Source organism: Capsicum annuum, chromosome 7 (genome assembly GCF_002878395.1).
Source record: "Capsicum annuum cultivar UCD-10X-F1 chromosome 7, UCD10Xv1.1, whole genome shotgun sequence".
In the NCBI taxonomy this organism is placed as follows: domain Eukaryota; kingdom Viridiplantae; phylum Streptophyta; class Magnoliopsida; order Solanales; family Solanaceae; genus Capsicum; species Capsicum annuum.
In genome coordinates, this window is record NC_061117.1 from 200038500 (window position 1) to 200057600 (window position 19101).

General features: G+C 30.5%; 1 protein-coding gene across 1 annotated transcript; it reads right to left on the reverse strand.

Moving 5' to 3' along the window:
- Positions 1 to 9039: 9039 nt before the first annotated feature.
- On the reverse strand, positions 9040 to 11164 carry LOC107878310 (uncharacterized GPI-anchored protein At4g28100). Its single transcript, XM_016725245.2, has 2 exons — positions 10123 to 11164; positions 9040 to 9610 (listed from the first exon to the last, which is right to left on the reverse strand). The coding sequence occupies exons 1-2, from the start codon at positions 10732 to 10734 to the stop codon at positions 9251 to 9253; spliced, it is 972 nt and encodes a 323-aa protein (XP_016580731.2). The 5' UTR covers positions 10735 to 11164; the 3' UTR covers positions 9040 to 9250.
- Positions 11165 to 19101: the final 7937 nt, after the last annotated feature.

Here is a 19101-nt window from a genome sequence, read left to right on the forward strand (position 1 = left end):
TTAAAATACATTTTTTTCCCTGTTAATTCCTAGAAATTAGTTCATGAATTTCCTCAACTTTGTGGACTAATTTGAGCTTCGATTTACTCACTATTTGTGCTCAAATTTTGAGCATGCATTTCTTTTTCCTCGAGGAACCTCATGATAGATTCAGTTTTGAAATTCTATTAGTGGGCTCCATAAGCCTATTTTGATCCGATTTTAGGTTTGAAGTTTTATATTGTAATACGGGTATCATTTTACTCATATTAATGTCTAAATGATGTTTTTGATAGCGTTACAATATTTTGAGATTGTGAAGCAAAGATGAGCAATTTGTGGATGATCTAAGATTGTGGTGCGGCTTCGAGGCAGGTTTCGATCTACTTATCTCTGTGAGATTATGTATTGTATATATTATATGCTAGGCAGGGATGATAGGTCATGTTTATATCTAGATATATCATGAATTGACCTAATTAGGATATTTAGAATGAAAATATGATTCAAACCTCAACCTAAAATACATGTTAAGTCTGTAGGATTTTATTACCCTGATTATAGACTTGATTAATGATAGATTTGCTTGAGAGATCCTTTAGTAAAAGGCTTATCATATAGTATTTTGAGAAATATTTTTCGATTAGACCCCTTCTATTAGCTTTGCACTCTTGTCTACATTAGTTTCTCCTTTTATGGTATTAATATCTTGTTGAGTTATATATTGTTCATCCGTGGTAGTGGTTACAATACCAGTTGGACGTCAGGTTAGTCTTCTATATTTTGATTAAGCTGTGACTTAGTTTATAGACGCTTAGACTCTCACTGTGGTATTATTCAGATACTATTGATTACATCCATGCATTTAGGCCCAATTACATCGATTGGTGGCACGATTCCAACTGAAACCTTAATTTTACTACTGTTTTTAAAAAAGGAATTTATTCCCACTTTTCAACTTTAAAACTACTTATTTAAATGAAAGTTGTGCCACCTTTATTAACGGTTTATAAGCTTTTAAACTAAATATATTACTCTGCATACTTAGACCGAGGCTATTCCGATTCATTTTTTATCCATTCTCTTTTACCACTACTTACTCACTTCGGCCGAGAAAGATTTTGACCCTTTCTATACTACTATACTATTTTAGTCTCGGATTTGATCTCGAAAAATGAATTTACAAATATTCACTCATTTTGTTCTGGTTTAAGTCTGCCATTCCTTATGGTATTATATATATCTCCGATACTGTACGGATCGGAGTAGATTTGTGATGATGGGTATTGAAGTCCCAGTTCAGGACCACACAGTGTATATAGATATCTCAAATTCCCCATAAGCCCCTTCGTTGGATTAACCACAATATCGTAGAAGGATGATCGTCGTAGGTCCTGTCTTTGCGAGCTACCGAGATGCAGAAGATGTATACACTTGATACGTTATAACACTAGTGTTTGATATGGTACTTGAATCATCTCGCATAACCTAGCTCTTTTTATGACTTTTATTCATTCATATGCATCGCCTATCACCAGTATAATTGTTTGGCGTCTGTATCTATCAGTCTTATGGGAAATGTATAGGTAAAGGTTAAGGTTGTTGTTTTCTAAGTGTTTGACTGTACCTTCTGGGTTTGTGGGGGTCCGATTAGGTTATTATTTTTTTGAACTAGCTGATTAGATTATTATTGTCTGGGTTATTGTATGATTCTTGACAGGCTGGTTATGAACTAGTCTTTGAGATTGTCAGTACATTTCTGATCCTTTACTTTTTTTTATGGTAAGATTTAGTATTACTAGGTTACTTTATGATTATTCACTTGAGGTGGAGACCTACAAAGGTTGTGCGTCGTGATTTTTATACTTTGTAAGCCGCGTGTTTTTCATGTAAAAAATTATATTTTTAAAATTTATTGGTTTTTATCTCGTTGATGGAACACGTTTGACCACCTGATTTTAGCATAGAAATTAATTATCTATAGTCAGTGGCGGACCTATGTTGAAATTTGGGGTGCTCCGGCATCCACTAAACTCGACGTGAAATAGGTAAAATTACATAGAAAATATATGAAAATAGGTATAAAACATGTAAAAGCACCCGATATAACAAAAAGTTTGTTGGGTGCATTGGCATTTGGGTTTATCTGAATCTGATTGAGGTAATTTTTTATTTTTTTCAGTTTTAAAATTTTTTAAGCACCCACTATTCTTAAATCTTGGATCCGCCACTGTCTATAGTCGACTCAACTAGTAGAAAATATAGAATATCCGGTAGTAATACGTGGTGAAAGAATGAGTAGGAAGGACCAACTTCATTTGCACTTGGCTAATATGTATAAGAAAGAATATGGTTAAACCTGACAAATAATTGGTAAAAGAAAAGATGGTTAGGTCCAATAAGTTTTTGCTTAGCATGGAGTTCGAAAAATAATTGGAGCATAAAGATATATTGTATACAATTTTACTCGATATTTTAAACAAATAATTATAATTGGTGATAATTTTGTTTGGTCTGACGTAGGGTATCATTTTCCCTATTTGCTAAGCAGCAATACGTTAAAAAAATTGCTGTCTGCGCTAATGAATTCCTTGTGACAAACATCCAACCGTGATTCTCTCCTGTAAACATGTGCAACTTACTAATGTTTTAATTTCATTATTGAAAACATTGTGTGTTTGTCCACATGTGAGTTGTTTTTAGATGTAACAAAATAAACCTTTGCCTCGTTACAATATTCAATGTTGCCCTCTACTACAAACTATATACGACCAACATGCCTCAGATCTGGGGAGTTGAGTTGCTCTTCCCCCTAGTTTTGTTCTTACCAAGATTTGATCAAAACTTTTTGATGCTCATAGCTTTCGTCGTTATAGGCTCCTGTTTACGGTCCAACTAAATTCAAACTTATGTGTTGCAGAATCCATTTCTGTGAACACTTTGAATAGAACTTTTTTCAAAAACTCGAATCCAAGATCTCTTTTACTTTTTCCTTTCTGTTTGTTTCCGCCAAGAGGAATTTGCTTCTTCTTGTGATACATTATGAGCAAATGTGCAATTAATCCTTACATTGAAACCCTTCGTAATTTCTTTCTCAGTCTTATATTATTTGCTATGAATGTAAAAGTAGAACTAAAATGAATTGCAAAGCTAATTATTCTAGTGCATATATGATTCTTTTTGGTTTTTGGTTGAGTTTTTTGCCTCTATCGATTATACTTATATTTAGTTAATTAAAAACCTCATTGCATGAACAATTATATTACTTGAGAGACGAAAGGAGACTTCATTGCCTTGATAACCTTGATACAGTAAATGTGAAGTGAATCTCGTTTTCATTGGCTAATTTGGATCTGTTAGGCAGACACTTTTATTAATTTTAAGGACACCAATTTAACAGTTGATAGCGAAGAAATTTTACTTCAATCGGTGAGTCACTTTTCTTTGTTCATATATACCAACATTAAAATTAGTATAAATAACATAAATACCAATTACACTCTCTCCCACTTTTTAAATTATTTTACTCTCTCCTTATTAATATACATAACATAGCCGACATATACATAGTATTCTTATATATATTGAGATTTTTGTAATATATTTAGGAAGTTGGGATTTTTTGTAATATTAAAAATATAAGTTATGTATTTATATAATTTTTTAGTTAAAAGTATATTGGTCAAATATTACTTTTCAACATGTATGTTTAAATCTTAAACACCCAAACTTTCCAATAAAAGCAATAACTGTGAATAAAAAAAATCGACAGCAAAACACGAGCAGCTGGCTTTACATAATTTCACATCTAAAAGGCATACAGAATTTTATGTGTAAATAACATAAATCTCCTAGTTAATGAAATTAATTACATAAAATTTCTTCTTGTTTTTTCTCTTCTAATTTTTGCAAAGATATTCATACATTCGACCTTCTATTATACATTGGTCGAATGTATGATGAAACAGCTAATCCTAAATTTAAGGTAATAGAAATCATAAATTATTTTACAGTTCCTTAATTAACGGCACTGATGTTTGAATTTCAAAAAATTTCTTAAACATCAAATTTTTTTTATTTTTTTCTGAGAATCACGATCTGGAAAGCCAAAAACAACCAATTTCTTCTACATACGTTCTTCAATACTACTAAAATTAATATGAATATTGTTGCAACATTATGAAATTTGGAAATCAGAAATTAGTTATCAGTCATACAAAAGTGACGCAATAATTGTTTCGGAAAGTATAACTTTCTTGAAATTGGTTGCTACGATCACCATGAAATTGAATATCGACGAAGTACGTAAAAAATTTGAAGTTAAATATGTGGTTAAAGGAAATTTTTCTCCAATTGCCGTAAGGAACAGCAATGGAGTGACGGTTTACGTTGAGTTGAAGAAACAATTTTCTGGATTGGTTAATTTTTCGCTTTGTATTTTCACTTTCGACAAATTCAATAAGGAAATACAGTTTGATAAAGAAACATGTGTTGTATTGTGTATCGATTTTATTTGTTGATCTTATAATCTATGATAATATGGTTTTAGAGGTTTTGAAGAAGTGTATATTCTAAATTTGGGTCCTGTGTTGCTGAAACTCATAAAGGTACGAATGTATAATGTATTATTATACATTCATGTCAATGTATAATGAAACTGTGTCAGTCCAAGAAATGTATGGTAATATGGTTTTAGACATTCTGAAGTAGTTTGTGTTTTATAGTTAGGTTTTGTGTAGTTGAACAGTTAAATTATGAATGTATAATATTTGATTATACATTCAGACAAATGTATAATGAAAATTGGGGTAGTGCCAGAAATTGCATTTTATCCATATATATATATTTTTTAATACTTTTGTTTAATACATTGACTCAGTGTAAAAATATTAAAGTTATGTACTGAATTGTCGTAACAAAGATTGTAAGTAGGTCTTGAAGACGTAGGCCTTTTGGTAACATGGTCTCTATATGCTCAGGCCAATTGCCACAAACTAATTTTACTCTTTCACCAGTTGCATCATCTACTGTCCATCTAGCTTGTTGATAAAGGTAAACAATGAGAAAAAGTTGCAAAAAAGCAAAGAAAAATAAATATTATGGCTAATTTCACGATGTTTTTATCCGAAGAGCAAAGGCGAACCCAGAATTTAAACTTGACCGGTGTACCTTTATATTTAACATAACAATTAATAGTGTCAAAGTTCGACATGCAGTTCTTTGAAAACTTATTAAGTATAGTATTTTATAAGCAAATTTTTAATATTATTAAATATCATTAATTAGATTTAATATGAAAAAAAGTGTGTTACTCATCATACTTGAATTCAATGCACTTTTATATTTTAAATAATAATAAAAAAATTTTAAAAAATATGAAATTCGAGAGATTTGTTTGCTAGATGATTGTACGGAAAACGTTTAGTTTAAGCCTATCTCAAACTTTAAATTATTAATTTTTTAAATAAAAAATAAGTCAATGATCAAAAGATAAAAGAATTTAACATTTATAGTACAAGATGGGGAGAATATCTACATTTTGAAGTTGGAGGAGAGCTTGTATTTTGAAATAAAATAAAAAATATGATAACAATGTCCACAATACACAAAAGAAAAAAAAAAGTGTAAAATAAATGATTACTAAGTAGGAAATTTTTTTAATCAATTGATATATATGTGTGTGTGTGTGTGTGTGTGTTTGCACTTAAAATTTCAAACAGAAAACAACAAACAAATAGTGTATTTGGAAAAAGGAGCAATAAGAAAATGTTGTTGTTGGGCTTCGAACCCGAGTCATCACACAATAAAAACAACTTTAATTGGTATGCTCAACGATTATGCCAATCAAGTCAATTGTTTTTGGAGGTGCACAACATATATTTAACATAACACCCTAATATATATACAGATATACAAACTATATACACAGAGTTTTTCTCGAGGCTAGCGGGTGCACGTGCACCCTCTAATATCAAGGTAGGTCCGCCTCTGCCGAAGAGTATCAAAGAACATAAGTCGAGGGTCTATCAGAAATAGCGATTACACTTATGAAATAAAGTTGATTATGTTGAACGAAAAGAATTGATTGATCTCGTATATTTATAGTGGTAGTTAATGTTGATGTGATTGGATAAAATAAAATTTATCTCAAAAAACTAATTCTTATTTGATATGTTAAGGAAAATTCTATTCGAATTATAAGTGGTAATATCTTAAAAGAATTTGTATCCTATCAAGTTATGTAAAAGACTATACTTAATTTATCACAATAAGTAAAACTAGTTGAAACAAAATGTAGGTAATTTACTATAACGTGAAAAGTTTGTAGTATGTTTTGGATCAAATATACACCATCTCTTAATTTGTATCCAATCAGGTCACTTAAAAGTTAAATTATCCACAATTTTTCATAATATGTAAAGTTGATTAAAATATAAAATAGATGGTTTACTATAACCTGTTAAATTTGTAGTATGGCTTGATTCACAAGATAAACGTTCTCTTTTAGAGTCCTAGTTAACAGATAGTAGATTGGTATGAAATAGTAATAGATAAGACTATAATCTATATTTGTATATCATGTAGATTGCTTCAAATTGCGACCTATTATTTACTTAATTGGCTTCAAGTTAAGTGATATTTTTGCTTCTCGAGAGCCAATTAAACAAATAAGATCAACTCAATATTACTAAAATTATATATTCAAAAATTATGTAAAAAATATAATAAGTTGCAACTCTATTCGTGTCAATATAACAGCATACTCAATGTAATTCTACATGTGGGCTCCTATCGAAAAAATCTCTTGAACTCTACTAAACATTGGCTGACACAAACTTGAACCATTGGGTTTGAGAATTATCAATACTTTTTTCATCTAAGCCAACACATTTTCTAACCAAATCTTTAGATGAAGAATAATAAGTATCATAATTCAAACACAACTTCTTCCTATTCTCATCAATATTTGAAAGTTGATAAGATTTGAAGCAAGTTTTCATGTACGTTGCTCATTGCAATCTAAAAATAACAGTTAAACCTAGATGAGGTAACTTATACATCTAAAAATTTATATCAGGACCATAATTAAATAACAGATATAAATGTATGATGGTTATTTATACATCTAACAATTTATATCAAACCCTAAATAAACAACAATTACACATGTATGAGAATAACTTACAGATCTCAAAATTAATATCAGAACTAATTAAGCAACGGATATACATATATGAGTGTAGCTTACACACTTAAAAAGTAAACTGTTGTAATGTATAATGTCACCTTATATAAAATTAATACTATATAGTGTGTTTTTTCATAACTGTCAATGTATAACCTATAGAAATATATTTCAGAATACCTATATTATACATTAGTGGGATGAAATAGCTAATGTATAATGTCTTATTATACATATGTCAACTTAAACATAGTCTCATAATCAATATCTTCGAAAGACGTGGTCGACCGAAATCATCAAACTTTTTCTTACTTGCCGCTTTAGAACCTGACTTCTTCGATCTAGATCTAGCCGCTTCCTTCAATTTCTGCATTGTTGCCGGTTCATTTCGATACTTTGAACGATTCTCTGCGAAATGGGTTCTTCGCAATCAAATGTACCAAGAAAAAATCCAACGGGAATATCTTGGTTTTGAGAATCTAACTGACTAAGTCCTAAACTAAAGTTAGGAGTAGAATCCATTACCAATTTTACACTATATCGATTAAGCAAAAGCAAGTACAAACCCAGAAAATCAATAACTTGTAGTATACGAAGAAAAACGAAAAAAATAAACTGCGAAAGTTGAATATACTTGCAAAATATAGTAATTTCATAGAAACGAACATGCATTCAGAGAATAAACGAAACAAATCCTAAATTGGTAAAGTTGAAAAAAAAAAAGTAAATCAATAAAATCAAGTAGATTACTTGAATTTTGTCATGAAAAAAGAGTTTTCAAATGTGGAGAAAATATCGGGTGTAATAGGAGTAGATGGGGAGCAAAATATGGAAGAAAATATAGTGTTTTAGATGTATAAGGTTTATAGAGAGAAAGTAACAAAAAAAGAGATTTATTTAATTAGTTTGAAATTTGTGTAAATACTTTATCAAAGTGATATTTAATGTAATAAGGTAACTTTAGAGGCCGTTTGGCCATAGATATTTTTTACTTTTTCCGAAAAAAATTTTCACTTTATGAAATCATGGTGCTTGGCCATAGACATTCCAAAAACATTTCAAAATTTTTTTGAAAAAAAGTGAAAATAACTTTTTGTTGTTTTCACTTTTTTTCAACTCCAATTCCAAGTTTTTTCTTATAACATATAACCCTAATTTTTTTTAAATATTACATAAAAGGCCCTTAAATGGTTTAGTTGAATTTTGGAGCAAATCCGGAAAGAAAGAAATTTTTGATGAAGAACAAATCAAGTCCGAACACATTTTTTAAAGACATTTTTTCTCGATAAAGGATACTTTTGAACAACAAATAAAGATTTTTAAGCTAAAAGACCAGTATATTTTCATTTTTAAGCTCAGGACCCTTCCATCATTGATGTGAAATTCTTTTCATTCATGAATATAATCATTAGATAAATTAGTTGAATAATTTTAATAGTTTTAAAAAGTTTGGGGTATAAAATTAAATTTAAAAAAGACTTTTCAAAAATCAAAACAAATCTTTCAAAAATACATGGCCAAACACAACTCAACTTCAAAAAATTTTAATTTTTATGACCAAACGCCTACTTAGTTTGTGTATATATGTAGTTTGTGTATATATGTAAATTTTAGGAATTTTATATGTATCAAGAAAAAAAGAAGCTGAGATGTCCAATTATTTCACTAGACCAAAAAGTTATTATGGGCAACTTTTACCACTTGCAAAGAAATTCAACCAGCCAAGTTAGAGCAAACAATTTGCTTCTGTCTATCCAGAAATAAGTTTGTTCATGCTCTGAGGTCATAAACAGCTATAAATAAAACAAGATCCATAGAAAAAAAATAAAACACTCAACAAAAATAACGAAAGGATTCAAAAGTTAAACAACATATTCACACAAAAGAAGGGTGCTACTACTATTTTCTGGCACTAGATGTCAAAAACTTACAAATAATGACCTGAATTTACAGTGGGGCAAGAAGACGAAATAACCCCTTTTTCACCCCTTCCAAGTTCCAATTTTGTCAACTAGCTTTTCACGTGAATCCCCGAAAATCACATCACATGAACAAAACAAGATCCTTTTCAGAAAACAAGTGATTCTAGAGATAATAATAATCCAGTAGTAGAATGATTAGGGGCAAAAAAGGAAACAAAATGGCAAAAGTCGAAACAGCAAGGAAGGGTGAGGATGAATCAGTTTTATCAAACTGTAACGAATCAACGGCTAATGGCATGTTCTCTTGATCAGGGCTACACTTGGACTCATGTGGTGGGTGGGCACTGTACATAATGGCGCGCAATACAGCAGAAACCGTGGGTATGTACGCCGTCTTGTTGCGTGCTAATAGCCATGTCAATCCCATCAACTGACAGTCCCTGCTTAGCATCTTCCTCACTCTATCCCCAACCCCGCTCGTTTCCTCCATTTTGTGGGTACGGTTCTTTTCATCACCGTTGAGCTATACAAAAGGTGTATAAGCTTAAATCACAATTATGGTAAAATAACGTAAAGTAAATACAATTTGAGGAAAATTATACGATCCTAGAGATAGAGTCTAATTTATGCGTTACTGTTTAAATTTCAAACAATCAAAGTTGGCTGTGAATTTTGAACATGAATCTAATATGAAAAGTTGTAAAAAATTACTCATCGAGGTTCACTTTTAACTGTTCAACGTTCTAAAAATATACTAGTAGTTACTTTTATCGTATCAAGAAAAACAATTGTAGTATATTTTTTATGTTTCATGAGTAACATTATTTATTTATTTTCAAAATTCTTTTCCAAAACCTAATACTCATATTAGACACACCATTGTTTCTTAATTAATATGTCAAAGTTCAAATGTGACAAGTAAAAATAAATTGAAAGTACATTAAAAAAAAATGACTCTTTGAATCCTAAAACTTCAAAAGGTAGGTTGATTGGAGAAGAAGAAATAGACTATAAATCTAATTTTACGTTACTAACCTTTTGCAGCGCACCAAGACACCTAGTACAACCAGCATAAGAAGAGTTCCGACAATTCCTCTCTAAATTCCTAACAGCAGCAGTCGGAGTAGCGTTCTTCGCGCCAGTAAGATTAAACGCCGCCGGACAACTAAGCGACGTAATCTGATGAAGCCGAATACCGCAAAAACACAAAACGGCGTCACACGTTGCATTCGGCTGCGGTAAATGAATATTACGGCTAAGCAAAGAGTTCTGTAGCGTGTTAACACATTTCTGTGAGTCATCAGGCATCATTGGTAAATCAGAACTAGCCGGTGCAGCCGCTGATGGAATTTGTAAAGCTGAACGCGCGTGAGCTGCGAATAACCAAGCGGCTAACACTGGACAGCATCGGCTTCGGTCTAGGTTTTGACCGCAAGCTGCGCTGACTCCACCAAAGAGTTCGTCGGATAAATCTAACCGGCATATTTGTGACTCGGTTTGAACCGGAAAAGCTGGAACAGTATTAGAACCGTAATCTCCTGGCTTTAATGGCTCCGCCGGTTCAGCAAGTAACCCGGCAAAAGAACATTTACACATACATAACAGGAAAGTTAACGTTAAAAGTCTGATATTCAGTTCGACTCTCATTTTTTTTACTAGATGGTAAACAGTAGAAAGTGGTAAAGTAGAAAGAGAGTAAAGAAAAAAGCTAAGGCAAATCACTTGGAAGTTGAAGGAAACTTTTTGTTACTTTTAAACTAAGCAGTGGAAAAACAGTGCTGTGGGAAGAGAATTTAAAAAAAAAAAAAAAAAAAAAAAAAAATTCTGTGTGTTTTTGCTTTAACCTAAAAAAGGGGAGGTTCAGGAGAGGTGTTATAAGAAAGTAGTAAGGTGGGTTTTTACATGAAAGAGGATGAAGGGGAAAAAGAGAAAAGGAAGGGGCTCTGTGCAAAAGGCCAAAGAGGAGAGGGAGTGGGTAGTGAGAGTGAGAGAGAAGTGGAAGTGGGAGTGGGTGGTCACAACTCACAACATTGTGTTTTATATGGATGGATTATATAATTTAGCATGTTATCAAAGCATACATGTTTTGGGTTAGGTGATATATATGTCATCTATTGATAAATTATTCTGCACTAGTTATTTTGATATTATTTAATTTTAGTGAGAATAATCTTCTTACTATTCCGTTAGTAAATAAGATTAGAATGAATATTTTATTACCTAAACAATTTTTTCATGGCTATTTGATTTAATTGAACTTGATGTTCTTGTTTTGACTATTTGATTTATTCATTATTGACCATTGAATCAACATATTATATTGTTTGCTCTCTAAATCAACAGGCATAGTGTAAAAGGATTCTGATTAATTCTTTTCATATGAATAACAAAAATTAAAAATATAATCTCTTTACATTATCTTAAACAAGCTTCATTTTACTAACTTAACTTTGAATGAAAATAAATGCAGTGTCCGTTTCTTAATTTAAAATTTAATAGGATGATTGTGATTGTTCATATTTAACTGCAAATCTGAAAAAAAAAATAAAAAAATTGAACATATTAAACTTGAATTTAAATAAATCAAGTGATTGATAATGTGAAAATTAAGAAAGTTGGGGAGGGGTGTAGATGGGGGTGGGGTCCTGAGGTATACAGAGAAAGAGGAATCAGAAAGAAAAGACGAAAGGTGAGAGTGCAAAGGCTGTCTAGGGATTTGGCTTCTTCTGCTGTCCTTTTCCTTTTCATTCTCCTTTTCCTTTTATCTTCGTCTCCCTTATATGATTGTGAAAGGTTTTTTTTTCTTTTTTTCTTCCTTGTATTTTTTTTTTTAATTATAAAGATACTGTTCCTCACAGTTTAATCTAAAAATGTATTCATTCTTGATGAATAATCCATGAAAATCAAAAACATTTTTTTTTAATTTGAAAAGGATGGTAGAATTAAAGCCGAAGAGAATTGTGACTATTTTCTGAGTCAATTTGATTTCATGTCAGGTTGTTCAACTACTAAGATCATTCACCTCGTGAGTAGATTAGTGAAGCAGTTTTGAGAGAGGAAGAAGGACTTGCACATGATGTTCATTGATTTTGAGAAGGCGTTTGACCAAGTCCCCAGGAAAATTTTATGGAGGTGTTTGGAGGCTAGAAGGGTGCCCATGGGATAGACTAAAACGATTCAGGACATGTATAACAACGCGAAGAATCGTGTGAGGACGGTAGGAGGATATTTGAAGTATTTTTCTGTTTTGATTGGATTGCATCAAGGATCAACTCGTAGCTCGTTTTTATTTGTCATGGTGATGGATGTTTTGACACGGCGTATTTAAGGAGAGATGCTTTGGTGTATATTATTTGCTAATGATGTTGTATTGACTAACGAGACTCGGGAAGGAGTTAATGATGAGTTGGAGATTTGGAGACATGCCCTTGAGTCTAAAGGATTTCAGTTGAGCAGGACCAAGATTGAGTACTTGGAATGTAAGTTTAGTGATTTGTAGCATGAGGTTGACGTGGTAGTGAAGTTGGACTATTCAGAAGAGGAACATCAGTTTCAAGTATCTTGGGTCTATGATTCAGGGAAATGGTGAGATTGACAAGAATAATGTCACGCACCGTGTTGGTGTAGGGTGGTTGAAATATAGGCTCGCTTCGGGAGTCTTGTGTGATAAGAAGGTACTTCCGAATCTTAAAGGTGGTAAGTCCTACAGAGTGTCAGTCGGACCGACTATGGTGTCTAGAGTAGAGTGTTAGCCAATTAAGAACTCTCACATTCAAAAGTTGAAGGTGGCGGAGATGAAGATGTTTGCGATAGATGTGTGACCTTATCAGGAGAGATAGGGTTAGAAATGAGATTATTCGGCAGAAGGTGAAAGTGACTTCGATGGAGGACAAAATGCGGAAAGTGATGTTACGTTGGTTCATGCATGTGATTAAGAGGTGCTCGGATGCTCCAGTACGAAAGTGTGAAAGACTGACTATGGATGATTTTATACGGGGTAGAGGTAGTAGGCCAAAAAAATATTGAAAGAAGGTGATTAGGCATGATATGGAGTAGTTACAACTTACAGAGGACAAGACCTTGATAGGAAGGAATGGAGGATGTGAATTAGGGTAGGAATTTAGTGGGTAGGAGTTCGTCTGTAATAGCAGAAAAGAGTGCTTTGTCTGCGTCTGGAGTTTCTTGTTCGTGGTGTTTCGGTGATGTCTATGATTTTCGAATAGATAGTTTATAGTATTATTTTGTGGTTGTCTTTTTTCTTGTATTAGCTAGCAGTATATGTTATCTCATTTTGATGTGTGCTGTTGTGTTTTTGTTTGTTATACTGTTATCTGTTCTGGGCCGGAGGTCTATCTGAAGCATCCTTTCTACTTCATCTGAGGTAGTGGTATGGACTGCGTATACATTACTCTCTCAGACTTCACTATGTGAGAATACACTGAATATGTTTTGTTGTTGAAAATGAGTTGAAATTATGTTGGAAATAGTATTTTAGAGTTAATATTGAGAATTTAATTATGTCTCTTAAAAAAATATAACAAGTGAAAATAAATTTTTAAAAATTTAGAATTCTATGAAAATGAAGTTATTTTATTAAAAAAGATTTAGAATTTTCTTTAAAAAAATAAATTAAAAAGTACAAAAAGTAAAATAAAAAACAATAAAACACCAAATTATCAAATACAACTTCAAATGGTATTACAGTTTATTTATAGCCAAACAATATTTCAGAATAAAGTAAAAATATATTCTAGAATATAGTGATACTATTATGGCCTAATGGGGCGTTTGACCATGAAATATATTTGTTTTTTTAAAAAAAAAAATTGAATTTCAAAACATGTGTTAGGTCATAAAATATTATTAATTTCGAAATTCAACTTCTTGAAAAATAAGTAAATGTTTCACCTTTTTCACTTTAAATTACTCACAAAAATTCAAAATAACTTCAATTTATATTCGTAGTCAAACACAACTCTAACTCTAATCCAACCACAATTTATATTTAATTTTTATGGCCAAAAGGCATACTAAAATTTATGCGTGATGGGCAATAGAAATTTTTTTGAAGGACTTTTTCCAAGTTAACATCACTTTTTTAAGATTTTATAAAGCGATAACAAAATTTAAGACCAAATACTTCTAAAGATATGATGTGTCATTTTCTATAAATTTTATGTTTAATTAAACAATACTGTATAAAAGGAGTACTACATACCTTGACTCAATTTCTTTATGTAAATATTATTTTAAATAAATGAATAAAAAATGTTTTCCGATCATATGTGATGTCGAGTAGATGGGTTGTTACTAATTGGCATTTCAGTAACTTTGAATTGTTTATTTTGAAGACATTGAGTGGTTTATCAGAAATATAAATTCTTCGGGGGAATGTTTGATTAGTTGTTTCCGAGAAAATTCTTTTTAACTACTGCTAATTGAACTTTACTTACCTCTATCTAAAACTCTATCAGGATCTAATTTTCTTTCGATAATTTATTATTTATTTACAACCCATATTTTGTGCACTATAACTAGAATTTCTTTTATATCATTTTAAGTGTTATCATTAATCAAATATATGTAAAACTGCTGGTCCAGATTTTGTTTTAAAAGGAAAAAATTATATGGTTTAACTTTAGAAATATTTTGTTCTTTAATATAAGAAAATAAAATTTGTAAGTCAAATGATCTTAACTGAACTCCTAGATAATGACATGAGAAATTAGCTAATCAATATTTTATGAGAGATGATTTTTTTCTTGAGGTGGATAAATGTATTTACATTAAAGCGATAAATAATAATTATATGATAATATATTTATATGTTGATGACATGTTTATTTTTTATACAAGTTGTAAATGTTATATCAAGTATCAATTGTTTCTATTTAGTAATTTATATGAAGGATTTGGGTAAAATGAAAATGATATTGAGAGTTTAAATCTAATCTTGTAAACTTTTATTAAATGAATTAAGCCATAAGGAGTGGTAACATTATATCATTTTGACTGTAGATTACATGTAGATTGAATAGATATGATGGTTATTCCTTCAACCAAAAAAAAAAAAAAAAGTTATTCCAATAATGAGCTCTGGTCTACTTTAGGTAGACTAATAAAATAGTTAGGGTGGTTTGGTTGGAAATAAGTTATGTTGGGATAAGTTATATTGGGATTAGTTATGGTGGGATTATTTTTTATTTAGTGTTTGGTTTGTTGTATTCAAAGTAATATGCATGGTATAATTTCTAAAAATAAATTAAGTGATTACAAAAATACCCTCCATGTTATTTAACTTTTTTTATATAATTTATTTTCAAGCTTTAAATATTTATTTTTAAAAATAAAACTTTCATCTTATTTAGCTTTAATTTTTTTGCGTGTGCCTTTCCATGATTATGCCGTATGTGTTTAAAAAAAATCTTACTACATCTTATTTAGTTTGAAATAAAAACTTTTAACTTAAGTTTGTTAAAGTAAAAGAGGATTTATTATTTATTTCATTTAATTTAAACACATATCACTCATATAATATATTAAAATTCATTTTAATTGATATATACCAGAATAATCAATTTTCAAGTGATTATATTTAATTTAAGATATGTAATTCAACAATGGTGTTGATATTTTTATTATTTTTTAGAGAATAATTATTCAAATAAATTTAACATATAATATATTCATAAATAAAAAATATATATATGGGTGAATTAAAACAAATACTTTATGTAAGGCGAGTTAATGAAAGCAGATAATTGGAGATAATGATGGAATAAGAATTTTGAATTTTAGATTTGAATTTTTGATAAATTATTATATATTACTAATAAGTTTTTAATGTAAATATAAAATTTATGTCAAAATTATTAAGTATTTAACTTTTATTAAAATTCATAATTAAAATACTAGTATATATATATATATGTGTGTGAAATGAAATCACAAATTTTGAGGATATTTTAGTCCTTGTATAATTTTATACCAAAGAGAAATAGTCTTGGGATTGTTATCCCACCAATTGGGTGAATAACTTATCCCGACACTAATTATTAATCCCGAGATAAGTTATTTCAAATATTTACAATCAAACGTGTGATAAAAATTTTTATCTCGAGATTATTATTTTATCCTAAAATTATTGACTTTAATACCGGAGATCAAAAGGCAAATTAGAGGTACCATGAGTTATAATGACTGTCTTCTGTTTTTTGAAGGATAAGACAATAATTTATTAGTGGTTATGTGTTTATTTTTGTGGTGGTGCTATATCGGTGATGGTGCAATATTTTAAAATCATCGAAACAAATTATCATTGTTGGATCGATTATAAATGAGTTTGAGTTAAGAAACCTCTTAGCTAATATTTTTTAATCAGAATTTGTTGCCTCGTCTGTTTATGCATTATGATGATCAAGTGACGATTGTCATTAAAAAGATAATTATAAAAATAAGCTCATGAAATTGAGACCTGATATCGTTAACGAACTGCTAAGATATGAAATAATTTTCATTCATTATGTGAAGTTAAAAGTAAATTTGGTCGATTCTCAAATTTAATTTGTTGGAGAAAATTAATTCTTTTAAATCTCAAGAAAAGTAGTTAGAGTCGAGGCATCAAGATATCAACGGAGAAAGTAATCCAACATATGTGATTAAAAAGGTTCATATGGATAATAATAAATTGATATTAACACTAAAGTACTAAAAGATGAGTTTGACTGCAGCTAATTAAGCGGATGAGTTATGAACTTGTGATTAGTGAATTCAGATTACTTAAAAGGATTATATGAGATTGGGGTGGGACATCACCTATATATGAGAGATTTTGGGCAAATCTCTATGAATAATCACACGAGCACATGGAGTGTTTGTACAAAACTTTCTCGTTCAATCAAATTGTGGGATCAACATGTCATCAGTAAAATTTCTAATTTGTAATTTTTGTTATCAGTCTAAGTTTGATGTTTTAAGAAACATCAAATTATATATATTTGCACCATAGAAATTTAACAAATCTTACTCTCTTATATTCTTTATCTTTCGATTACATTTCTTTTGATCATTTGTTTGTGGAAGGGGGAGGGGGTAGTAGAAACACATATTTGCGTATTAATAAGAAAATAATGACAAATAAAATGAAATCGAGAGAGCAATTCTAAAGCAATTTGGTTGTATCCATAAACTTATTAAAGCTATAGAAAATAAATTCGTGCCACAACAAGCGTGAACAATATATAAATTTATATAGAGGCGAAGGTAAAATATCTAAAAAAAAATTGTTTATTTTGGACTTTTTCATCTGGTGTTCGATACCCATGCTGAAGCTCTATTAATTTGAATTTGCATCCCATAGGGCACATCTAGGGAAAGCGATTTCTATCAAGGACTTTTTAATATTCAAACTCGAAATTAAGACTTCTAATTAATGAACAATCAGCCCCATTCACTGCATCATATCTTGTGATGACAAACAATATCAGCTACGGTTCATCTGACTTAAAATAATTTTAGCTCAATACTAGCTAATTTTTGAATTCAATAATTCAAATGAAGTGTAGTAGTAAAATTTTAAACTACTGTTCCTTTTGTTTTTTTTGGGGGGGGGGGGGGGGGGGGGGTTAACAATTTTAAACTAATGTTCAAACTTTAGTTTGCCAACAAGCTCAAGATGGAGGTACATTTTACCGTTCGGAAGGTAAGGGGTGTCTTTGGTTTTTGATCTTATGTTGTCAGACGCATCTGCTTGACATAAGTGCGTGGATAATCCTTACGTTTTCTCACTTGGACAAAAGTCTTGTAGAGCACATGCCCCAACCCTTTTCCCTTTGTACACACCTTATAATAATATATCGAACATGCATATTATTAGTGTAATTTAAATTATCTAGTGTAAGCTAATTGTAGATCTCTAATCTTAAGCAGTATTTTTCAAATAGAGCTTATATATAGTTAATAGTTTCATCTTGTACTTGTGGTGCAAATCATAATTGCGCATAAGGAATGTAGGTAGCATATGAGCAAGAATTTCTGAATTTGTAGTCTATGAACTTTGAACAATATTATTTTATATATTGAATTTTTGAAAACATATTAAGACACATTAAGTAAAAATTTGAATACAAAGGTCAAACCAAAATTACTAGATTCTGACATAAAGAGACGGGTAGAACATCAGGTACTAGTTCAGATGAATCAAATAACCTTCTCTACACCTTATATTTGTATTAGAAAGTTTATTAAATGTATATAAATATTCAATTGTGAACCCGAAATGAAGAGTTTGATCATAAGTTCAAAATTCATAAACTTTAAATCCTAGTTTCACTTCTCTTCTACCGAATCCATAACTTCAATAGTTGCTTTGCCCCCTTGTGTTATTCGAAATGTTAATACCAGATGAGCCTAAATTTTCTTTTCTCATAATTTGTTATGTAATCACAACAATTCAATATGTAAATGACTCAATTCTTTTACATAAAATGATCCTAGTCATCCTTCTCAGTCAAATAATTTTTTTTATCTTGTGTATCATCATCCATAGAAAAAATATATGGAGGAGTATTATAAAAAACAAAGCTCAATATACTTATGTTTAAGTTGTGATCATTGGATCTTACTTAAATTAGAAAAACTTGAACCGTTGTTAATTAACTTAACACTCAAAAATAAAACCCTAATTTTGACCGTCGAATGGCCTTAACGGCCGTCGGCCACCCCCCACCGGAGGTTGGCCAACAAGATCTTGTCATAAATGTTGCATATCCTACCATTGAACATACATATGCAGCCACTTTACAACCGAAAGTGGCAAAAGGGGCTATTCACTACAAAAAACACGTTTAATTGCGGGGGTTTATTTACGGGAATTTTTTCAACCGCTGCAAAATTATATGAAATACAGAGGGTATTTACCCGTCACTAACATTTATATATTTACGGGGGTTATAAACCCCCACTATTCATCAAAATATATTTGCGGGGATTATAAACCCCCGCTATTCATCAAAA

What these genes read in the sequence shown, in the direction of transcription:
- LOC107878310 (XM_016725245.2), bottom strand. Translation starts at nt 10,734, where the DNA reads ATGAGAGTCGAACTGAATATCAGACTTTTAACGTTAACTTTCCTGTTA. An exon ending in GTCTTGGTGCGCTGCAAAAG is followed by an intron (nt 9,611 to 10,122) that starts GTTAGTAACGTA and finishes CCTTTTGTATAG; the next exon opens with CTCAACGGTGATGAAAAGAA.